The sequence below is a fragment of the Polyodon spathula genome, chromosome 2 (assembly GCF_017654505.1).
Source record: "Polyodon spathula isolate WHYD16114869_AA chromosome 2, ASM1765450v1, whole genome shotgun sequence".
Taxonomy (NCBI): domain Eukaryota; kingdom Metazoa; phylum Chordata; class Actinopteri; order Acipenseriformes; family Polyodontidae; genus Polyodon; species Polyodon spathula.
Genome location: NC_054535.1, coordinates 23010393 through 23036277, shown reverse-complemented (window position 1 = coordinate 23036277; position 25885 = coordinate 23010393). Strand labels below are relative to the sequence as shown.

General features: G+C 39.1%; 1 protein-coding gene across 1 annotated transcript; it reads right to left on the bottom strand.

Annotated features, from left to right (window-relative positions):
• Positions 1-8449: 8449 nt before the first annotated feature.
• Positions 8450-25311, bottom strand: smyd5 (SMYD family member 5). Its single transcript, XM_041217854.1, has 13 exons — positions 25197-25311; positions 21914-22022; positions 21056-21195; positions 19776-19897; positions 18623-18692; positions 15847-15951; positions 14635-14697; positions 13994-14064; positions 13383-13489; positions 13119-13175; positions 12146-12240; positions 11550-11620; positions 8450-10998 (listed from the first exon to the last, which is right to left on the bottom strand). Exons 1-13 carry the CDS (start codon positions 25287-25289, stop codon positions 10830-10832), a joined length of 1272 nt encoding a protein of 423 aa, XP_041073788.1. The 5' UTR covers positions 25290-25311; the 3' UTR covers positions 8450-10829.
• Positions 25312-25885: the final 574 nt, after the last annotated feature.

Here is a 25885-nt window from a genome sequence, read left to right as displayed (position 1 = left end):
TAATTTGAGATGCAATATAAAGAGTTACCTTTTTTTTTGCTTTCACTTATTTGTGTCTTGTCACAGTTTCAGGGATAAAGAGACTCTTTCAGAGTTTTGCCATGGTATCTTTCAGCCATCTTGGAACATGGAAATTTCATTCTGGTGTGAAAGGCTGATTCAGGCCTCATTTGTTTATGTTTTTTAATATTGTCCTTCCTCTCTATTTTTTCCCCATTTACATGCTTCTTACATTCCCATTTCAGACCTGCAGCCAGGCTGTCACATTATACCACCCCCTCTGATTCAGACTGCTGTATTTATAACTGTAGCTCTAGAATTGTCATAAACACTTTGCTGAGCTTATCAAATCCAGATGGGACTGAGATAATATCACCACAGTAATAGAACCCATGCTATCAGGAATTCTGGGTCTCAGATGTCTAGCACACAAGGAAATAAGTTGTAAATTTCACCTTACAGAAAATGTGAGTCATATTTTTTTTCATAGGGGGCTGTGTGGTCCAGTGGTTAAAGAAAAGGGCGTAACCAGCAGGTCCCCGGCTCAAATCCCAGCTCAGCCATTGTGTGACGCTGAGCAAGTCACTTAACCTCCTTGTGCTTTGTCTTTCGGGTGAGCGAGCGAGACGTTCTTGTAAGTGACTCTGCAGCTGATACATAGTTCACACACCCTAGTCTCATATCTTGTAAAGTGCTTTGTAATGGTGGTCCACTATGAAATGTGCTATATAAAAATAGATTATTATTATATTGATGTTATGAACTTTGACATGAAAGATAAGTATACAATGGAATGATTATGAAGGAATAGGTAAGGGTTGCATTTGAAATGATATATTTTCCATACAACTCATATCTGCCCATTTTTGCATATGGATGGAGCATGGCGTTTCAACGTGTTAGATATTTCACCAGATAATCTTTTGAAGATACCTTCTGTGTTCAAAGGCTCTGGAAACCTGACAGTCAATGTTGTCCAAACTGTTTAATGAAGAACTGCACAAAATGAATACATTTAAAATGCAAAACTTTCCAGCCTGGCAAAATAGATCACATCTCTGTATCCTGTCAACTTGTATTGTTATTATTACATAAGCACCAATATGATTGGCTGTAGGTTGACAGTGGCACACGTGATGCGACACACTTGGAAATTAAGTGAAGATAGAATTGAGACAGAGAATAGGAGACACTGCTTCACACAGTGAGTAGTGAGGGTATGGAATGGGCTACCTAGCCTTGTTGTTGACACTGAATGACTGGATCCCTTAACTTGAATGACGTTTGAGATCAAGCACTGATCAGCCGAATGGCCTCCTCTCGTTTGTAAACATTCTCATGTTAGATTTATATTTATGAACCAAAGGGAAAGAAGAAAGTTAAGACATTTTAACATTTTTATTTATTTATTTATTTATTTATTTATTTATTTATTTAATATCATTAAAGGTCTGAGTGGACTTTTTTTATCCAGGAAATTGTCATGAACAGGAAGTTGTCAGCCAAGCGATGTGTGTGTTTATGCTGCCTTACTTTCCTAATTATTTTGAGACTACAAGTCAATCTTTTAGAGTGGCGGTATCAAGCAGGACTCCAGATGAAGATACTTGTGGAAGACTGAAACTCTATAAACCACTTTGATGTATAACCAACAACTGGCTTGTTTTACTCGGTTTGCCTGCAGTTCTGCCCTGTGCCTTGTCAGAATCTTGTGTCGGCGCCTGGGGCGTGTTATGTAATTGATTTGATTTCCATTAGATTTAGGGCAGAACAGCTTGTTTGGATTGGATCTGCAGTATTCAGGCTGATGCACACCCACACTGCTGCCTCTTCAATTCCCAGGCAGCTCTGACTGTTATTGTGCCAGAGACTGAGCAGATGGAGGAGCGTGTGTGACACTCAAAGATCAGAAGCTCAGCTGAAGACCAGGTTCAGCTGAAACTTGGTTTCAAAGACACATATGGCTACTGGCTGCTGGTCACTTGGTTGTTTTTTTACTAATTAATAATCCCTGAAATGACCAGTATACTGTTTAGTTATTTGTAGGCTGCTCTAGTGGCAGTATGTAAACAATTGCAGCTCCCCTAATTATCCATTACCCTGCATACTACTGCCTAGGTTCTTCACAGATGGCAGTGGCTATGCCTAAAATACGAGCTGTAAATGTTGTTTTTATTAATCTGTAATATTATATTGATATAAAAAGTGAACAAACACTGCTCAGTGGGAAAGAAGCAATAAACAATTACTCGATGATGATACTGCAGGGCAGAAAATAGAACATAAGAAAATAAATCCTAAGAGGAGAGCAAACTGCACACTTCCACAGTGGCTGCAATAGCCCAACTCAACCTTCTTGCACTCCGCTATCTTAGCTATCTCCTCGGCAAGGGAAACTACTTTTCCATTGGCAGGACAACGGCATTAACAGCACAGGTGAAGACCAATCATACAAATATAAAACCAATAACTTCCATAGCAGCAGGCAATAATAATGTTTGTGAATCAAACAGTGTTCTATTAAAGCATGGCATGTACATTAATAGTGGAGTTTAATACAGCTAGGAATTTTATAGCAAATAATTGGGGTCTTGATTGAGAAGTGTGTGTGCAGTGGGTGTTTGTCACTGGTTTAATTTGGGGTTATGATAGGAGGTTGACTCTCGTGTGTGTGGGGTAAGGGAATGATATAGGCGGACTAGAACTGAACTAGTTGCAATTTTTCCAGTACGCTATTAGAGTAGGCCGGTACAGTGTACACATTTAAAGGAAATAAATACTTCTTTGTACCTGAGCAATGTGGTCCGGAGAGTCTTCGTACGGCCATGAGTTGCGAGAAGTGAAAGTGGAACAGGGCCTCCAAACTCCAATGGCCTGCTTCCAAGTAAGAAACAGCGGGGCAGCGATTCCTCCATGTGCATCACTGAGACAAAAAAAACACCTACTTATGATGGAAGTCCAGTTGGGAGATGTATATCACCTAGTTTGAAATTGCCAGCCAGCTAAATAACTGGACTGAGGAGGATAAAGGCACATACTTGGCTATGAAGTTTGAAGGGGGAAGCAATAGATATTCTGGCCACTGTAGCTACACAACAGTGCCATAACTTTGGTGTTGGCAGACAAGAAGGACAACACCAAGAGCCTACATAGCAAAGCCTGGCGCCATTGAAAATGCAGACAGTGAAGAATGGGAAGTAGCAGGACACTGCTTAGTGAAGAATCTTCCTGTAACAAAGAAAAGAAAGTCACAGCTGAAGCAAGCAACAGCTGAAGACGAAACATTGGAAACACTAAAAAAAAAAAAAATGGTTAAAGAAGGTCGGCCAGTAACCAAGAAGAGTATCCCAGCAACCATCAGCCATTACTGGAATATGAGGTATGAAATCCTTGAAGCACAATGATTAATTCATGGGACCCAAATTAATCTTTCCAATAGAGTTGAGAAACTAAATAGAAAAGTGCAAATCCTGAGCAAGAGCAGTCATCTATTGAGCAGGGATGTCAGAGGACCAACATGCTCCAAACATCGAAGAAAACAGGCAGAACCCTTGATTCCACATAAAGTACCTAAAAGAGCATGTCAGAAACTGGGAGCAGATCTATTTGAATGTATTGCACACGACTACCTAATAATAGTGAATTACCACTCAAAATATCCTGAAATATGCTTGCTGCAAAACAAAACAGCTAGAACAATCATAAAACATGAAGTCAGCTGTAGCGGGGCCAGGAGCCCTGTACAGGAGAAGAGGACAGGGCAAAGCCCTGCTCCTATAAAGTGTATTTGTTTTTATTGTGTATTTATTATTACTGTTGTTGTTATGATTTATTACGTATTTAAGTGACTGTGAAAGCCATGTTATTGTTTATTTGTATTTATTTTAAAATGTCTGTGATGGCGCAGCCGTGAGATTATTTTGTTTCTGGCAGAGGTGAGATTAGACATCTTGTCCTCTGCCAGTGTATAATTGAAAAGGCTACCTTCTGCACAAGGTTTTCATCTCCTGAATTAACTAAGAGATTAATTTGTTGCTAATCGGGAGATGGTCACCTGCATATAAACCTGCAGCTCTCTGGAGGGTATACAGAGGAGAGTACAGTTGAGCAAGAGGAAAGAGAAAACAAAACTAAAATACAGATACAATATAGGAACAGTAAAGGCGATTCTCCAGCCTGACCTACTGTATATGATAGTATTGTGTTTGTGATTATTTTTGTTTATTGTTTTATTTTGCTCTGTTAGCAGAGAGTGTTTTTTTTGTTAAATCTTTTATTTTTGTTGCTTAAATAAATGGCGCCGCTGCGCCTTTGTCCTGCAGTACTGCCTTTGTGTTTTCTTTTCTACATTCTGGCCTGACGTCACCGCATCAACGACCCTGTCACATCAGCATTCACCAGGCAGGGAATACCAGATGAAATCGTCACCAACAACATGCCCTTTGCCAGCTCAGAATCTCGACAGCTTGCTGAAAACTGGGGATTTAAAACAAGAACCTCCAGTCCCACCTATGCACAGTCTAATGGGATGAGTGAAAGAGCAGAACAAACCATCAAACAGCTTCTAAAGAAGGCAAAAGAAGAGTGATATCACCTATAGCTAGCCCTGCTAGAGTACAGAAATACACCAGTAACAGAAATGAAATACTCACCTGCACAACTCTTAATGAGCAGAATGCTTAAGTCCAAACTACCGACCGACAATACAAGCTCTTCTAAAACCAGATGCTTTCTCGCAACTAAACAAGAGGCAAAAAATACAGAAGTATTTTGATCATAGTACGAAAGAGTTACCCAAGCTTCACATAAAGAAGCAAGATTGAGAGTAGAGAAAGGATGGGAATCAACAGGTGTCTCAAAGCAGCATGAGATACCAAGATCAATGAATTTCAATACACCTGATGGCAGAAGAAATCGTAAGCACCTTCTGAAGACAGCTGAAGGGACTGTCAGATGAAGATGAAAGCAGCACATCTTCAACTGAGTCTGTACCTTACACCCTGACATCCAGACAGCAACAAATACCACTACCTGTTGCAGAGGAAACAGCTTTCAAGAAAGCAACGTTTCCACAGAGACACATTCTCCCATGTAGTCTACATGAAGTGGAAGGATAGTAAGACCGCCACCGAGATATCGAGATGAGTGCTAATTTGCCTAAAGTACTGTTTTAAATAGTTTAGTTTCACTTCTTCCTGAAGTAAATGATATGGTGGTAAAATCCCCATGGTTGACTAAGTGCTTGCAACATCTAATCCCAATGTAGACAACTTAATTATATTATTATTATTATTATTATTATTATTATTATTATTATTATTATTATGTATAAAAGTAAACACTTGTGATTCTAGAATTTTAGATGTATAAAAAAGGGAGATGTCACATAAGGTATTGCACTACCAATAAAGTTTATTGATAGATAGGGCTTGCACTTTTGTTACGTTACGGTTGTCAATAAAGTTGTTGTTGTTGTTGTTGACCTCTAGCTGGTGCTGGAGTCATTGTACTTTTATAAACATAACAGAGACTACTGTATAAAGACAACACTGCATACGTCTAGGGAAGGCAACTAGAGCATAGCACACATTTAGCACAGGGAAGTTGCAATACGATTGCAACAGAAGTAGGAGAACAGTTATATAAATTATGCATCAATAGGTTTTTTCTGGTGCATTCTTGGACAGCTAACATCATTACATTTGTTGTCATTACAAAGTAGACACGTGGGAGGCAGAAATGCATCAAGAAAATATTTGTTACATTTTTATTAAGTGAATTGCCATCATTTTCAATTTGGAAACTTGAATAGAGTTTCAGATTGGCAAACTTACCCAATGCTTCCATCTACTGTGAGTTATGATGTATACATTTAGGAACAAGAACATAAGAACATTTAAACAAGAGAAAGCAATTTGGCCCACCAGTGCTCATTTGGTTCCCAGTAGCTGGTTGAATTCAAAATCCAATGATTCAGCATCAACCGTATGGCTGGGTAATGCTTTCCATACTCTCACAAGTGTCTGACGTACAACCAGTATAAATTGTAAAAAAAATGTTAAATTGTTGGTTTCACTGATGGGGAAAAAAAGCATTTTTTCAAATCCTTTTTGATAGAAACAAAAGTTCCAATTTCGCTACTTATGGGTTATGGAACCAGTTGTAGAGTTTAAAACACAACGGATCTGTTCTACCCACAGTTCAGCACAGCAGCAGTGTGGCTGGTCACGTCAGGTCAGGAATGAGTTGCACTAACAAAGCTCTGCGGTGAAGCTAGTTAGTCACACCTGACTGGTTCGATCTGTCCCGAGCACTAAATCCAAAAATGAAAGGGAGGAGGGGGGGGGGGGGGGGGGGGGGGGGGATACATAAATCAAGTGAAGACTGCTTCTAGCAGCCTCGAGAAAAATGAAAAGCTGTTTGCATATTAGATTGCTTACTTAACAGTCTCAATGTGGGGAATTACATATGTAGGGCAAAAATGCTGAAAATGACTGCCAGATGGTCTACTTTGCTGCCACCAGGTGGTGAACAAATACTGGAGCAGGGACGTCCAACCCTGGTCCTGGAGAGCCCCTATCCATCAGGTTTTATAGGTGTCTTTACATCAACAGTGGGTAAAGATCTGGAACACCTGTTAATCTTGACTAATTCAGCCAATAATTGTTTCAATTAAGTAATTGAGAGATTGGTTGAAACGAAAATTAGCAGCCACAGTAGCTCTCCAGGACCAGGGTTGGAGACCCCTGGCCTGGAGCTTACTTGAGAGAACTAAATGGAGCAAGAACAAGAGCTACAACAGTTTAATTAAACATGATATGAGTAGCATCCTGGGAGTGATCGACACAGGGATTTTTTTGCAGCTCTTCAGCAGTTCAGAGTGAAAAGACAAATAGATTAAGGGAAGACATGACAAGGCTGCACGTGCCTCGTCGAGAAATTACACACTTCTGGTGAATGCTGGAACTTTCTATACCGAGGTTCCCCTTGGGGTATTGTTGCTGGTTTAACAAGCAGTTTATAACTTCAGTGTCATTCTCAGCTCCTGCCTGCAGGTCTCCTAGTCTTGTTGAAAAGAGGTGCATACCATTATGGCCTCATCATGCTTCTTTCAGTTCAGGTTCAGGCTTAGATCCAGGTTCATGTCATGAGTTTAAACACTCACTTTGGGTCATATTATCGAAATTCTAGATCAATGAGATCACTTCTACTGCTTCACAATCAATCAATCTTTATTTTATATAGCACCTTTCATTGTGGCCCACCATCACAAAGCACTTTACAAGATACAGTAAAAAAAGCATAATAATACGTTAAATATAAGGCTAGGATGTGAAAATTTGTAAAATATTGTGGCTGTGTATGCCATATAGAATCATAAGACGATACAGTGAAAGTTCAGAAGTAGCAGAGACACAACAACTCATAACAGATATCAGGCTTAAAGAAAGCATGAGAGAGTGGGTGGAAAGCTCTGAAGATGTCTCATGAGTTTTCTTAACAAAAATGAGACATCTAGTGAGTCATAAAATCCTAGCTTTTGTTATCAGCTGACCACAGAACCATGTTTAAATTGAATTAGAAGCAGGATATTTAAAGAGATTGAGACCTCATCTTAATTTAGTGCTCCATCCATAAAAAATAAAACACTCAATAGTATAACTAATAAAAAAATAAAAAAAAAAAATAAAAAGGTGGTCAAATTCTTTGACAGTCTTCTTGGAAGACTTACAGCCCAAACATTTGAAAATAATATATTTTAGTATCAGGAGCAATTGGGTAAACTGGCATGCTACATAATAGAAGTATTTGGCTCATCATGTATGTTACAGAGAGAAACTGTTTAACTGGGTTACTGTTTGTATGGTCTGAAGCATTTGAATACTAAAATAAATGCTCTGTCTTACAGAATGAAACTGTTTAACTGGGCTGCTGTATGTATGGTCCGAAGCATTTGAATAAACAAATACATGTTTGTACCCGGCCATGTCTGGACTCTCTATAATGCTTTCTGGTCTGTATTAACATCAAACCAGCCTGCTCAGCATACACTAACAATACGCTGGGCTGGGAATTGCAAGGTACTGAGTTTGTGCCCAGTCTTCTACTCTACAGCAAGTCCTGTCAATCCACTAAGTTCCAGTAATCTGCTTTATAAGGGATCAGCCAGGTCTATGACCTATGACTGAACTTAGTAATTTAATTATTTTATAGAATGTTTTACATTTTCTAAGACACTGCACTTGTCTCTATCTGTTCTTCATACTGCTTCCATGATCAGGCTCGAAGTTATCACTGTATATGTGCATTTCTGTTTGAATGTCTCCACAGTGCTTAAACTAGAAATAGATTTAGGGATATAGAAACTGCTGGATGCAAAAAAGTGCTCCGACCCGATTCAGACTTTTAATACCTACAATATATAAAATAATACTAATACTAATAATAATAATAATAATGGACTTTATTAACTGCAGTATTTTCTTGTTCGACAGCAAGGCTGACATTTTTTTCAAGGGCAGTATGTTGTCTGTATTCCACTTGGAACTGATTACATTAGGCTGGGGGTGCTTTTAAAAGTTGGATTTAAATGAGCCATAAAGCAAAACCATAAAGCAAGACCATAAAGCAGTGCTCGTCTTTTTTTTTTTTTTTTAAATAGGAAATAATTTCAGCCCTGGAATAAGAAGCAAACTTTAATGCAAGCAGTGTGCACTATAAAAAAGAACTGGAGTTTATTTTAACGGTACATGGTGTCATTTCCTTGTGGCTCAGCTCAGCTACTGGTTCAATTAAACAATTTAAAACAGGGTTGGAACAAAGACCAGGACTGGAAGAGCCATCTTTGGCCACCCCTGGACTAAACTACAGTGGGCGAATATAATCTTATGGATTCTATGCACTTCTAGCAAATAACCTCCTGAAAACAAGGTTATCGCTAACAAACATAACGCCAATCAGGGTTACAATGAAATAGCTCGTAACTGGAACCGAAGGGACACCAGCCACATAATGTACGCATTTAAGCCAATAGACATGAAGCCGCCTTGCATTATATAGGCAAGATCCCTTTAAGAGGTGTCAAGTGTAAAGATCACTTAATAAACTTGCCTATTTAGATTGTTTTAGGCTGGCTCACTGGTACCATTTGACTCAGTCAGGAAGTGCATGAGCTATAGTACCGCCCCCCAGTAAGGACAAAGGAGAACGGTAACAGGCATTTGAGAAACGCTAAACTACAGTATATATTTTTGTTACATCATTCATATATTTCCAGTTTTTACAATAAAACATCTATATTGTGATATTTTTTTTTTATTAGTAAATAGTTATTTGCAATACAGGACAGCGCTATTTGGAAGGCCCGAACAAGTCTGAAACGTACTGTCTTAATACATTTGAATGAATGGTAACCTAAATAGAAAGTAATTTTATCTGAATAGTGGGCAAGTCGTTAAAATAAACAACTGCTGGTCGTACACGACTACAAAAGTAAAGGACAGGATGGGAGGCATTCTTAAATTTGGTGATTAATGTACACAGAATTGTGCCTGAAATCTAGTTGGGTAATAACTGTTAGGAATAATGTAATGATTCTAAATTGCTGTAACTTCTGTAAAGTTACAAATGAGATAAATACATATAACTACAGAATAGACCATTCCTTGAATACATATCTTATCATGTGCTAGTGGAGAGATAATGGTCCCATAGACCTAGAATTAGGGAAGGGAGAGCGATTATCTTGTGTCCTAAAAATGCACTGCTTTAAAAGCCATAGCTGTTATTCCATCTAGTGGTCAGACAGGAGAAGCAGATTGTTTTAGTGAGTCGGTCAGCCACGTTTGTACAAGCATTAAAGGAATGCAAAAGCATACATCTGAATTAACAAGCACAGAAACAAAAACAAAACACACATCAAGTCCCTCTAAAACAAATCAAAATGCCAGATTCACAAACATTATTTTCCTGTAAGTAGGCTTGATCGTTTTCAGCTTTCATTAAATACCGTAATAAATCACTCCCCTTCTCTAGCAAAGTACTTGTTTCTGAGCTGACTAGTTCTTTATTCAAACACCTGTTAATTGTTCACTAGGTTACTGGGGCTTTGCTACTTAATGAAATATTTTTCAATGTATTCTTTGCTTCTGACCAGCAAAGATTTCCAAGCTAAGGAAAACTCACAGCAAATGAAACTGGTGTCAAAGTTTTCCTATTGTTGACTTGAAATACAGCCCCACTCAATCATGGAATGTCGTCAGCTCAGCTGCTGAGAAACGACTCAAACTGAAAGTGATGAAATATATTGTATAATTAAATTCATTGAAGAACCTCACCCAAATGCATACTCTAAAAGGTGAGTGATTTCTTACTGTATTTTGTAAGACCCTGGGTTTTGTTCAGATGGTCAACATAAAAATGTAAATGAAATAAAACAATATTATTTAAATGCCTCACACCTGCCCACCCAAAGTACAGGCATACAAATGTCTGAGGTACAGCTATACAAAACTAAAACTAAGTGGATAAGCTTCACATAGTTTTACACCAGACATAATTACATATACAGAGTCAATAAATTTGCTAGTAATTGAAAATATGTTGAATTGTGTACTTGGTTACTAGGAAAACATTTTATTATGTATAGTTTTTGACAATACAGTCAGTTCTAAGATTTATGGAATGGCCCTGTTTATGCCCCATGGATGTGAACAACAAGTGTTTCCCTGCTCTTGGACTGCATAGCCTGCAATAGAATCCTAAAGCAATCTAATCCCCCTGGCCCATGCGTTCGAAGCACTGCAACGAGGGTGCATCAGTGTGTCCTATCAGACGTCTGTCATCTCATCTTCCAAGTCGTCCCCCTCCGTCTCCCCTTCCCCCTCCCCTTCCCCTTCCTCTTCCTCGTCCTCCTCTTCCTCCTCCTCCGAGGTGACGTCAAGCTCGTCCGCCTGAGACACACACTTGGGGCATGAGCACACAAATAGGTAGTTCTCCCTGGGAAGGGGGTTACAGAGTTAATAAAGCAACAACAACTGGAAAAGTTCAATACAAAATAGAAAGGGAAATGCTTCCTTGGTTTTATGTGTGAAACATGTCTTCATATCACATGTTTTGGTTGAAATTTGTTAAAGCGATCAGGTTTGAATTGCTGTCTGCAACACTGGACAGCAGAGTGGACGGTAGTGGGTTCAAGCAGCTATAACATGTAGTAGAACCTGTCATTGATCAATTTTGTTTTGTGTATAAGAATTTTTTTCAAATGACCTTTTAGATAAGATTTTGGACGATCACTTAGGCTGCTTAAAATGTATGTCACCAAAAAAAAACTTTTAGCTTTTAGAGGGCATCTACCCATGGGATAATGACCGCTGTACAATTCAATTTCTGAGGTTACACACACACACACTTTCAAAAAAGAATACCTGGTACAAAGCAAAGCCACTCGTGTTGTGTGTATCAGGTATAAGGTACAGGGTTTGCAGGTTAGGTCCTTGATCTACACCGTTATGGACAGCACGGCTCGCTATCCGTTTGAATTCCCATACCTGAGTATCTTGCGCCGGCTGTGTCTGCTACGGTCCCTCTGACAGCAGTCTAAATAGCTGATACAGATCTCCTGGAGAGAAAGACCATAAAAGAAATCAACAAGCGAGAAAGGTGGTCTTTAACCCTTATATACCTTTCCCCAATGTGCACTGCAACACAGGAGTGTACCCTTTTAATATCTGCTAACGCTAAGTTAATTATTTTATCACTGTAAACTTATGTACCGTTTTTTTTATTGGATAAAGTACTACATTAAACAAAAACAAAAAAAAAAAAATCTATCACTCTAACAAAACAAAAACTAGAATGACAGGAAACATTTAAAAAAAATTAAAAAAAGAAAAGTTTTAAATGCAATTTGAAGCCACCGTTCAGTAGCATAAACATTTCCCCATGGTGTGTGTGTGTGTGTGTGCGTGCGTGTGCGTGTGCGTGTGTTTTTTTTATAATAACGAGATAAACATAACACATAGAACAGTACTGAAAGAAAATTACTAAATCGTATTTGTTCTTACTGAATCCCTTCTTTGAATCCCTGCATCCCACCCAAACACAGCTGTTGGTACAGAAACAGACACAGTAGGTACTATCATACCTCTCCAGGCTTGATATCAGAGAGAGCAGTCAGGTGCAGCAGGAAGTTATTTTCTGGGAAAGATGCTTCAGCATTAGGGATGCAGCTGTGATTACCTAAACAACAAGTCAGGAGGGGTCTGGTCAGGGTTGAGGTCAACACCTGTTTTTCAATTCCACTTCTTTTTTTAAATTAATTCCCAATTCAAATTCCCATTCCCTTTTAATCAATTCCAACACACCGTTGATCAAAACTGCAATTAGTAATCACTGTTAGGCTTCAAATACAAACAGTTATTAAGGTCTCTAAAACTGCAATTCCAATTGGAATTGGGAATTTATTTTAAAAAAGGAATTGGAATTGAAAAACAGGGATTGACCCCAACGCTGGGCCTAGTTTAGCAGAGCGGCAGGCAGGGAGTCTGGAACAAACAGTACACCTACTCCTAATTTTAGGAGCAATGCAGCTCAATGTTACCAACAATGAAAGACACTGGTAGAATCATCAATGAGCAAAAAATACAACAGGTTACTTAGAATTTGCATTTGCTCAAAATGATGAGGCTAAATTCTTTCAAAAGATTCAACTCACCACCACCATCAAAACAAGCTAAAATGTTACGACAGGGGGTCCGATTGCCAGATAGAATTAGCCTTCCGTGCGGAAAGCAGGCCTCTGTGACAGTCTGGTTTGTTTTAGCTGACTGGACAAAATTCCTCCCTAATTTGAAACCTGCAGGCCATAACGCAGCAAAATGTACAGCAGAAGGAGGTTACAGAACATGTTTTAAAACCCAGTTATGGAAATATAAAACAGAAAGAAAAAATCCTAGTGTTTCTGAATGGTGTGTGTTTGTAATGCTGGTAAGATTTACAGGATTTAGCATGGACTTCTAAATATGTAAGCACACTGTATTAAAACCTTAAGCAGCACTATAGCTTTCAATTCACAATGCATATTGCATAGACATACAAGAGATAGATATACAACTTACAAGAGCTCTGCAGGAGAAAGAGCCCAGATCCTTCACAGTTTAGGAAATCCCCAGTCTCTGGATTATTAAAAAAATAAAAATAAAAAATCTGCATTACTTTTTACCGAAATAGTTATTTGTAGCGGTTTCATTTAGCAGTTCTTAAAGTAATTCACTGAACTCTCTCCACATCCACAATGTCCTTTTTGTAATATGGGAGACCAAAATTTAACACAGTATTTGAAATACAGGTTCACTTCACATCATCATAACCCGCTGCCTCACCTTTCTCAATGTCCTTGTAGAGCTGATCAATGAAGGCATCCAGCTGCTCCCTTTCTCTGGCTCGGAGCTCCAGAGAGTCGCATCCATGAACCCACTGGCTGAGAGAGCTGAAGAGACAAGAACCCCAGCCTGTGACAGCATTCTCTGGGGCGTGACACAACACCCAGTCCTGTTTTTATAGCTACTTTATTCATGGAAAATAAACAAACATCAAGTGGTATATCATAATTCTGCAGCTCAAAAACAAACATAATTACCCTCTTTTTTTATGCACTCTTGAAATGGCTAACATTCAACCAAGGGTGCGTGGCTGATTGCTTTGATTTCAGACAGTCAGTAATACTTCCTAGGTCATTTCGCTTCCATCAGTTCACTGACTAAATGTTAGCAACACAAACCAAGGGCTTTCTTTATCCTGGAATGGTAATGGTTATCATTTTCAGAAAATGAACTTCAAACCCTAAAATCAAAAACTTATTAACACCTGATATGAAAATATAGCAGGTGTTTTTGTTTTTTTTTCAAATAGGGACTGTACTGTTTTGAGAACAGACCCCTACAGCTGGTCTAGCTTTCTCTACAGGGCTCCTTGTCAACTCTGTGTCCCTTACCTAGTTCCAACACCCTGGCCGTTAGTCCCGACCAACGCAAAGAGCGACCGGAATCCTTCAAGCGTAAACCACTGCAAGACACAATGACTGGTTAATGCACAGCACAGCAGACATCTGCGACCAGGCTCCCTCCTGCACAACACTGGTGCTCTGATTGAAATGAGTGCCATATTGTGGGAAGAGAACACTAGTATTGCAGGAAGGAGCATAGTCTGGATACACAGAGGAGTTTATAACAGGAATAGTCTTTCTCCAGAGAAGAAAAGCTAAATATTGTGGAACATATTCCCCATGTGGTTTATAAACCATGATTGAATAAAAAGATATAAACTACGGGGATTTGAAATACAGTATTACTACAGACAACAGTGTATACAGGTAAACTACACTGCAGGGGGGTCAAATCTAATGCTTTATAGTTGGTATGGATAGATACTCTCCCTATAATTGTTTTTTTTGTCTTAACAAAATGCTCCCTCGTTAAATGAATATTTGATGCTATTATGCATTGTACAAGTAGTCAATCAGCACATGTATCGTGACCGGTGTATGGGGATTTGTGCTGTATACTGGTATCATTACACCCCTAGTGTCTGTAGGAAGAGGGCTAATCAAGGCAGAAAGGGAAGCTGTGTACTCACACTGCGGAGATGCTCATCATAAAGTGCTTTAGTGAACAACTGCTTCAGCACGCCCAGCTGCCCCTGCAAAACAAACAAAGCCAGTTTTAATATGAGCCACACTGATCCCCTCGGATTAAAGTAGGCTCACTCACCCAACAACTCAATAAAAGGGAGATTACAACAAACAGATCATAGGAGTTTGCCAACCTAAACAACAGGGTTTGTGCTACTTGGGCAATATTGGCAACAATCATAATTACAGAAGGTTCTATAAATTAGACATGGCAGACATACCGGCAAAACTAGCTGTTGAATAAAAACTGGCAAGCTGTTTGGAAAGAGTCCTGTGACTGATCTCGGGTCCTTTGTGCCCAGGTCTATTTTAAAGACAGACAGACAACCTCCATTTAAATTCTGGTTCTGATACTCTCAACAACTTGTGCTAAGTTAGCAAGTTTCATCAAGGAGTTCTCAATGTTAAATTGTCTTAATTCTAATAAAAAGGCATTTAACAGTTTATCTTAAAGTAGAAATAATATTTTCCAGCTTAATGTCTTATTTTGCTGTTGCTCCAATTCATTTTTCCCCCTTCAGTGAGTTGCCCTTTCAGGGAGGGGCTTATTAACCCCAATCCTGGGGCCCATGGTCAGGGATCCCCTGCGGTGCTCCCCCCTCCCTCAGGCTGAACGCAGCGCACGCTGGGGCGTCATCAATGTGCAATTTGTTGAACAGGCTAATACTCCTACTGCATCAGAGAGCTCACCATAATGGAGGCGGATCAATCACTCAGAGCACTGCTCTAAAACAAACCCGCACAGTGGGGCCGGCGAGCCCTGGGGAGGGGGTTAGAAATGCCAGGCTTAGAATCACTCCACTGTAGAAAATGAACAGCAGTGGAGAAGAGCACAGGAGAGAGGACAGCACCGCAGGACCTCTCCAGGAAAACTAAAGTTTTGTTACTTTGGAGAAGTCTTCAATAGCAGTCTCAGTAGGCATGGTATCGGCACATATCCACCAGATGGCTTATAGACAAACATGAGACCTTTTAGAACTCGATTCACGGCTTAACATCACCTCTGCTAAATTTATATCAATGAATGTCTTTACCTACACCTCGACCAGACCGCTCAGCTCAGCTACACCTGAGCAAAGGCAGTGGAAACGAGGCATAACACTCGTAACCTATAGCGGAACCTCTGTTGTGCTGAATCGACAGCCAGCATAGCTCACCTGGAACTTCTCCCCCAGGAGCTTGTGTGCAATCTCCTCCTCCTCGTTGGCGGTCCGGCTGCAGAACTGGGAGAAAAGGCTCAACCAGTGGTCTTTGTCCCGAGCCTGGAAAACAGAAACACAGAAAATGAACAGGGTCACCTGGACTTTGCAATATACACACAGGAACTGCAATGGGCACAAATGTATTCTTCATGATAACAGACAGCTAAGGGTCTTACAGCTATTAAAAGTAGGTCATGAAAAGGAAACAAACATTGGACTCTCCCTACGGTGACTTACAGCAGGGTTCAACATTAACTACGGCCCGGCAGCCCATGGTTAATTGAGTTCGCAGTTTGGCTGGTAGTTATGAAGCTACCCTGGCCATACCCATACCCATACCCACTACAATGCACATGGCTTCCGTTTCATGAACCCAGGCAAATGGGCCAGTGTGTCAAAAAGCTGAAAAACCAAATTTACAAACACACTTTTTTTAAAACGTTGTAATTGAAATAATCCAAACTTTCCTGCTGCACGACATACTTGTTCTACAGTTGAAATCTCAGACTACGCATCAAAGTGCTGTAAAACTCACCCCCTCGACATGGCAAATGTTCAGGAGTGAAAGACAATTCAGGAGTGGAAGAAAGACTAAACCTGGCTTCATTACGACAGTTCTGAAAATGTTACGTTCTGTCTTGTTTGTTGTTTCTTAGACTTGCAGATAAAACAGCTTTTTTCTTGGGGAATTCAATATTTCGTTTACATCATATCCAGTCTCACAGGAACAGTTCGCAAGATAGTGAAAAAAGATGCACCGATGATGGATACCCAAATGTGCCGCATGGAAACCTTTAGATTTTTCGGATACTAAGTGTTCAGGTCAGAGATGCCATTCACCATCTTTCCAGGACTCATTGGTCTCGGCAGTAAGATTGGTGCTGACTTGGGAGAGGCTACACTAAGGACAACACTCTGAGAAGGATTGCTGTTATTTTTATTCTGATTATTGTTTTAATAGTGTATTATTAGAATTAGTATGTATCAGTTAACATTTTAGCGTTGCTCCATATGGTAACAGCTAGGTTGCAGTTTTGCTTTTGAAAAAAACGAGTATCTTGTACACAAAATCCTGAATACCGTATTTTCATTTTCTGCCTATTGTATATTGGCCAGTTAAAACACTACCTCAGTGGCCCAAGAGGCCAGTAGTTAAAAATCTAAATTTAGAGCTCTGTACAGACTCTACCACAATGTCTTCAGTAAAACTTAAGTCCAATGCTATTTTATTTGAGACTATGGGGTTGGGCAGGTGATTTGAAGATGTTCTCCATGGATAACCAAAGAAAAAAAAAAATTATATATATTGTAGCAGGGAGAGATCTGTGCTGACTCTGCTGGCGTGTTCACAGTACTGCAGAAAGAGGGCGGCAGTCGTCCAACAACCGCCTGTGAGTCATGGCAGTGACACGGGGAGGTGGGAAGGTAGGTGTGTGGACTTTCCCCCTCTCTGAATGGCTGAGAGGTGAGTCTTGGCAGACTGCTAGCCCTATAAAAAAAATGCTCTGCTGTTTCCTCAGGTCTGCCCACTTAGACGCGCCGAGTGAGCGGAAGCTCCGATTCAGGACCGGGAATCAGCCGGGAGAAAAGAAAGAGTTTCACAGAAAGACAGAGAGAGCGAGGAACCCCAGAGTAGGACGGCGACCGGGATAACAATGCCGAGTGCAGCACCTTTTATTTGTAGTTTTATTACTGTTATTTTCCTTTGATCTTTTCGCCTTCTGCTTTTATTATTATTTCTTTGAGCACCTGCAAGTGCACTTGCTGTTCGCTTACCAGCTGTCAACAGTGCCCTTTGCCGGAAAAAGTAAGAACTGGTCAAAAATAAAACTGGGCACCTGTGTGGTGTTTTCAATTACACCTGTCTGTCTCCTAGTCAGTGAATTACCCACACCCTTTCCATATATATATATATATATATAAAATCTCTCTTTGGGTAATTTTTCAAGCCATCCGAGGGCCAAAAATTAGGCTTCATTGACACTGAGAAGACTTGTAGCAGTATGGGCAAAGTTGTCCAATATGGTTTATTTCTTTTATCAACTAGAAACAGAATATTTAAGATATACACAGACATAGTGTATTGACACCCTGTATCAGATATTCAATCAATAATTTAGCTGTTTGAATGCACTGTTTCTAGTTAATAAAATACTTCATTAACTCTCAATGCCACGTACATATTTTGGAAAATGAAAAGTCTTTATTATAATACAGTATGACATCATTGGACTTTATCGTAGCTATTAAATGACAAGTCATAGCATGCGCAAGCTTTTTGCACTTTTGCCAATCTACTGTGGTAATGCTTGTTTTGAACTCCAGCCATGTGTGACCAATTCCACTGTCTGAAGCTGTTACAATGATTGCATTTACTAACCTCATCCTGACTTAATGAACATATGTGGCTGACTGTGGAGTGTGTTGTTGTTGAAAGCTTTTGGTTGCATGTGGTGTACGTGGTGTAACTCATTCGGACCTACTGTCCTTGTCACAGATGCCTATGTGACAGGGTCTTGTAGAGGATGCTGGGTCCTAAAGGATCATTCAAAAGACCCCCTATAGCACAGAGGCTGCTGGACTCAGAGGGATTAGGTGAGAAGTTAATTACTTTCAATAATTCTCAATCAAAACACAAAGGGTGAGGGGATCCGCGTGCACCGTGAAGAAAATGAAGCAAACTTTCGAATGAGAACCTGACATCAAAGCTGATTAAAAAGCAAAGTTGTACCTGCTTGACTGTGGCCACCATGCGGGCCATTAGCATGATGCTGGAAGTCTCTGGTGGATAGTGCATGTTCCTGAGAAACAGACAGAGAGATGAGGGAGAGAGAGTCAGGCAAAATCACCACATAGGCTTGCAGAGCTCTTGAACATTGTCTGGAAACAAAATACTGGGCCTGCAAAAATGAACAAAGCTTTTTCTCAAAAAAACCTAACCAATGGCTATGGCTGATTTCTTTTCATGTTTATCACAGATTTCACAATTTCCATAAAATATACCCATTGCTGTGTAATATGTAGTTCCTTGTGAAAATTACCATTTTTGAAAAAACAGTGCGTATGTGTATATGTGTGTGTGTGGTGTAGATATATATATATATATACTATATATATATATTATATATATATATATATATATATATATATCATATACACACATATATCTGTAGTATCACCAAATAAATACTGCCTTGTTGACGCACTACCTGCTATACCGCATTTAGGAAAGGAACCTATCTTCAACGAAAGACAGCATCAAAAATCGGTAATATTTCTGCTAAAGATTGCTCTGTCCAGTACAAGGAGGAGACATTTCTTGTCTGTTATTTTTACTTTTATTTATGTTTTTATTTTGTACGATAATTCACTGATAGTGATGAGAATTTTTTTAGAAGGGGGGGGGGGACATGAAAAATGAAATATTCTACAATTGAGTATTTGCTATTTTTTATGTAAGCAGGAACAATTGTTGTAAAATTTCACAACTGTAAAAATTGCATTGAGAAAATTATACATTTTGAATGTGACAACACTTTTTTTCTGCTTTAATAAATATTATGTTTAAACTGTGAAAAATGCATTATTTATGTATGTATTTATTTTTTACAGTGAAAAAAATACAGCTCTACCAATAGTTACTGATGGATCTATTGGCCTACTGATTTAAACAGGATCTAGAATCTAGAACAATTATATTTTGGCTACTCCATGTAGTTCTAATTGAAAGTTGGAAATGTCATCTAAAATGTATTATAGTCCTGGAAACATTTAAAAAAAAAAAAAAAAAAAAAAAGGATAATAGAACTAATATGTTGGTATGTAGCCTTTTATGCCTTCTAAACCATGTAACTCCCTACTGTCCTGCCCACAAGGCCCCTCACCGCCAGGCCTCTTGCAGCTTGTTCAGGGGGTGCTCGGGTTCTTCCCTGGAGGGGCCCAGACACAGGGCCTGGTGGTATTGTTCCTGTGCTGCCCGCCGACACTCGCTGCTGCAGTACATCACCTGCAGGGGGCAACACAGAAGAATATACAATATAATAATATATATATATATATATATATATATATATATATATATATATATATATCACACACACACACACACACACACACACACACACACACACACACACACACAAATTTATTTACTTTTTGAAAAAAGGTGTAATTGCAGTGTAACAAAAAATTTAATTTTTTTTTTTTTTTTTGGGGGGGGGGGGGGGGGGGGGGGGGGGGGGGGGGGGATGTGTTTACCAAATGTTTAAAATGATAAAAAAATAAAAAGACCTTCAGCTGTGTAGAAAGAAATGACAGCTGAAGGGCTTTTGTCCGAAACCACCTTAAAAATATTTGCTTTAATCATGTGCATTATTTACTATTACAAAAATAATTGAATATATTTTGATGTATTAAGTTAATTGAGTCACATGTCTGTGTGTTTAAGTGATTAAGCCACAAACTGGGAGACAGGGGTTGAATGGATTCAGTTGTGGTTTTAAACAGCTACCATTGAAACCAGGATTGCCAAACTCCATGAAACCAGGACCATATTGTTTTTGCAGCTGTAATTTCTGATCCCTCTGCACCAGTAGCAACTGCAGCTGTGAGTTAGGAAATGCGAAATACTATATACAAAAAATCCCACTTTCAGAAAGGACACAAGCAACAGCTGCACGCAGTAAATAATGAGGAAACAGAAATGACAAGAGAGAATTAGTGCCTGGACAAACTTGTTCCACAATTCTTTCAAAATGCAAAGAAATATTTAAAATTAGCAGCATAAATTTCTACCATATTACCTAAAAAAATTAATTTGGTACCCCATCAAATTACCATATAAACAAAGGAGAGAATCACTATTTTTTCTGTTCAGCTGAATGTGTGTTTCACATGCCATGTATGCACCTGTTTCAAACAGTATTTATGAATTGTTTGTGAACGATACAGACATGGTTATTTTTGTACTGAATACATTTCAAGCAGCGGTTCCTTGAATAGTCAATCCAATATTTGTCCCGGACGGCACTAAAGAGAATTGAATATTAGAATAAAACAAATTATACAACATTAATCAGGTGGGTATCGCTATACTGGTTAGGTTGCAGTTGTAGCTGTGACTGGCACGCTCCCTCCCCTGCCCCCTGGCCCACCCGACCTGTACCTGGCACTGTGGGCAGGCCTCGTGCAGTTCTCTCCGCACCCGACACTGCTCCGGGTGAGGGAGGGTCAGGCAGGGATTCCCGCTCAGCCTCCTCCCGTTCTCCTCCGCTGTCTCCAGAGAGCGCAGGCAGTATTCACAGGCTGGAAGCAGTTAACAACACAGAATCTCAGGGTGCGTTTCCAGCTAAACTGGGTTAAGATGAAAATATTCTACACTGATTCCAGTTATAGTTGCCCTTTCAAGGTCATGTCACCAGCTGGTCTGTCATACTGTACAACAAGGATGGGTATAAGAGTACTATTGTATAGCAGTTTCACCCACTAGAGGCTTTAAAAGGTGCTTGATTAGCCCCAGTGTGTAGGTAACAAGCTCAGGTGTGTCTTACTAAACTCATAGTAAAACAAGGAAGGGATCAAACTGCAATGCGATGGGAGTCTTATTTCCATCCCTGTGCAACACAATATAACCTTTTAATATGTATCACATCTCATAATTCTAAATAGCACTCTGAGGACTAATGTTGTTTAAAATATGGCGCTCAAATTAAAAATATCTGTAAAGGAGGAACAACTACATAAGATTCAATGCACATGGAAAAAAATTGTTCCTGCGAATATACCCTATGTGAGATCCATTAAAGGAGAAATTATTTCCATAACAGATTATCTCCCCCCCCACCCCCCCGTTATAAAAAATGTCCTATGCTATAGACCTTATCCTGTTTCCACGCATATGCACCTATGGCCTGTAAAGGCTGGCCTGTAAACACTGATGCATGCAGAGGGTTGTAGTTTTGCTATGCTACTGTGCAGGTTTTAAGGTCCCATCCCTGGCAGTTGGTATGTTCTGTTGGCTTACCTCTGTATTTGTACAAGGCATTCCACAGGAACTGCGCACACACTAGAGGGCGCTCAACAAATATGGTTTCTCCTTTCCGGATTGTTCTCTTGGCGAATAAACCCTTACCCTGTACAAAACAGATGATACGAACATAAACATCTAACAAAGCCAGAATTCCATGATCTAGACTAGACAATGAGGCATAAATCAAGATACTGTAAAAGGAATCCCATTCATAAAAAATAAAAAGAACAATGGACAAGATGGCAAGACATTTTGGGGCGTTTGCTTTGACCAAATATATACATTTACTAAAACAAAAACAGAACAATATTTTGATTTATTTTGAGTTAGCTGGGTGACTTGTTGAACTAATTTGAGTAAAAAAAACTCCAGTAGTGGCTTTAAGCAGAGTATATAGGCTACACTACCGCTGGCACCCAGATACCATGGTACAACATACAGACTGCTCTCTGCAGCGTTGCGGTAATTACCTTGCATTCCAAAGAAATTAATTAGAGGTGGAATGCAATACAAACTAAGGGGATTGCTGTTGGTTTTATTCTGTCACCTTTACGAGTCTGGAACACACTTTGGGTTTACTGGTGCATACTAAATGTTGAACAACTTACAGATTATCAGCTTTTACTGTACTTCTCTTGCAAATTAGGTGAGGCTGTATGTGAATAAATATGACACACCCGGTAAAAATTACGATACTGTACAAATTACACACATTCTTATTTAGATGCATGCAGTACAAACAAAGTTTTCTGGTTGTAATATGCAATCACAAGAAATGTGGGTGACTCAGAGAAAGGTGTTATAGAGACCTAAATAAAGACAGCATCCAGTTATATGTAGACAGAGTGACCTGCTAGAACACATTACAAACGTTCCTGATATTTGGGCCACTGCAGCACTTGTCTGTCACAATATGCTGTACATATTAACTAGTCTGAGTCGTCATGATGCACTTTCTACTGGGAGCTGTGCTTTCCCGTAGTGGTTTAAATAACCCACATAAGCTTTCAGCTTAAAAACTCAGAACAAGATGACACTGTTCTGGATGTCCTCATATTTACAACACTGTCGTTTAAAAGTCTGATAACTAATTCAAAAAGCATTATCACTGGGCCTCTATTTCCTGTGCTGAACTTCTCTTGGTTGTTTGTGTGTTTATATTAAATATTATTATTATTATTATTATTATTATTATTATTATTATTATTATTATTAATAATAATAATAATAATAATAATAATAATAATAATAATAATAATAATTATTATTTATAAAGAGCCTTTCAAGAGATCTCAAGGTGCTGTACAACAGTAACAATACAACATACCCAGCAAAACAAAAATAAAATCAATACCAATAAAAAAAAAAAATTAAAAAAGTAAAATGCTTTAGTATAAAAGTACATCTTCAGGCGAGATTTAAAAACATCAACTGAAGGGGCCTCCCTTGCACTGAGTGGCAGCGAGTTCCATAGGCGCAGGCATAATGAGGGAAAGCCTGGTCACCTATCGACCATAGCCTAGCTTTCGGAAACCATAAGATGATTTAAATCAGCTGATTGCAGGGCACGAGAGGGGACATAAACAAGTAAGAGGCCTTGTAGATATTTAGATGACCTTGTAAGCAAGAAGTAAAATCTTAAAATGAAGCCTGAACCTCACTGGCAGCCAATGGAGGGAGGCCAGGACTGGGGTTATATGCTCAGATCCAGCAGTTCTAGTTAAAACCCGAGCTGCTAAATTCTGTACCAGCTGGTCTCTAAAGGACCCTGCCAGACACAGTATATTTTCTTTTAGCATAATGTAGGTGCGATTTCTGTACCATGGACGCAATAAATCTTTTAAATCTTTGTCTGGCTGCAAATTTCATCAGATAAAAAGACATGACACCATGGTTTTATCAAGATATTAATTTAACTTTAAATATTAACAATACATTGCTTTGCCAAGACAGACAGCAATAATGTTATTTAATTCAACAAGGCAAAGGGAATTTGTTGTAAATTTATACAGCTATAAATGTTTAGTTAGTATAACTCCTTTACCATGGTTTCACAGACCCAATAAGGACTAAGCTGGGGCTAGCTTTTGCTACCTATGTGGGTCGTTCAGGTTCTATGGACAGCTTTTGAAGAGCAATCCTATTGCTGTTATTCTTTTCTTATTTGTCATAGTCATTTCCATCACTTCTGTGGTTTAACAACACTCTGAATCTCTTCCTTCAGAAACATTTCCAAATAAGCCAGCTCCCGTGGGTAGGGGAAAATCTTCAACACTGGACAAGACCACACCGGCTGATCAAGCTTATATCAAAACCTGGAATAGGTAAAACTGCTATGCAATAGGGGTTTGTTTTCATCCCAGGAACAACATTTCAATCCACCACTGTTTAGATCATTTAAATATTACCTGTGTCCAAAAAACTGCTTTACACATTACTGAACTGTAATGTACATTTAAAGGGTTGCACAACCGCAAAAAAATCATTTTCGATATATTCTGAAGTATTCTGGATACACTATTTTGTATGATTATTCTGGGAACTGGGCACTACTGTAAAGTAATAACTCTTCCTATTGATAATAATAGATAACTATTTTGTTGAATTTCAATCTTTATGTATTTTACTTTAGCAAATGGGGAGATCAGAAATTCCAATCATAACGTTACGTCCTTTCGGTTCACAATAAATATGTGGAGAAGAAATGAAACATTAGTGTTCGTGCCAGCCTTGCCCTATATAATAAATATGGCCCTATTGATCTAGGTTGGAGGCCACATAACCTTAGTACAAATAAAATATGCCGGATCTATAATCAGCTTACTTCTTTGTGAATAACAACATCTTAAAACTAAATGTCCTTGCTACGCGTAGCCAGAAGAATTAAAAATAATTACGATATCTTTGTAATATCCCATAATATCATGCACCGTCCTAGTTACAATACATACAACCATGTAATCGTTAGAATACATGGTGGAATGTTACAAATACGCCGTTTTTTATTTTGGTTTTTTGGTTTTGTGATATAGCCAAGCGAATCATGGACACTACAATAAATTATTTTAATGACGCGAGTGTTTAGTTTTTGTCATTTTTAATAACGCCGCGCTATAACAGCAGTAGCACCACCACCACAGCATAGCATCATGCACACAGGGGGACCAAGCACGACAATAAGTTCTTCAACTGTATGAAGAACGGCAGAACCGAAAACTACAATTTTACCAACAACATTTCCAAAGAAGTTCCTTGACTATTTCGTATCAACACTCACCTTGATCTTATCAATTAAGCGGATCTCCACAGAACTGCTGATTCTGCCCGGGTCCACGCAGAACGAAAACATGTCACTGATGGGGGCGGCCATCTTGGTCTCAACCTTTACACTATCACCTCTTACCCTGGGAGGAGGCAATTCTGTTGGTGTCGTAACAGACGTGCGAGATTACCGTGTGTTTTTTAGGAAGTGCCAGTTACAGACACGGGTACGTTGTAATCATGGTGCGGCACCGTATCTTGCCGAGAAAGTCTTGCAGGGTTGGGCATCAGACTGCAGCTAAAACTGCGGACATGTGGCTGGCCGGCTGCTAACCACACGTAGTTCGGAATCGGAATCTTCTTATCCAGAAAATATGAATGGCATCTTTGATTGGATGAATACACAACATTCAATATTTTATTCAGAATTTTAAAGTTTAAACCAGCAACTTTATTTAATACATGGATGAAGGCTATATTTGCACCCTGAGCCATTATATAAAAAAAAAAAAAAAAATAGTCATAATGTCATAGTAGTGACGTCAAAAAGTGATAATTCCTCTAGAGGAAAATACACTTGAACTTTGACCCATTGTACTCCTCGAGAACATCACTTTCAGTTCAAACATAAACGTCTCTTTTTTTTAATCACTCGACATCACCCAGAGTACAGAAATGTTTATTAATGATCAACACAATGAGAAT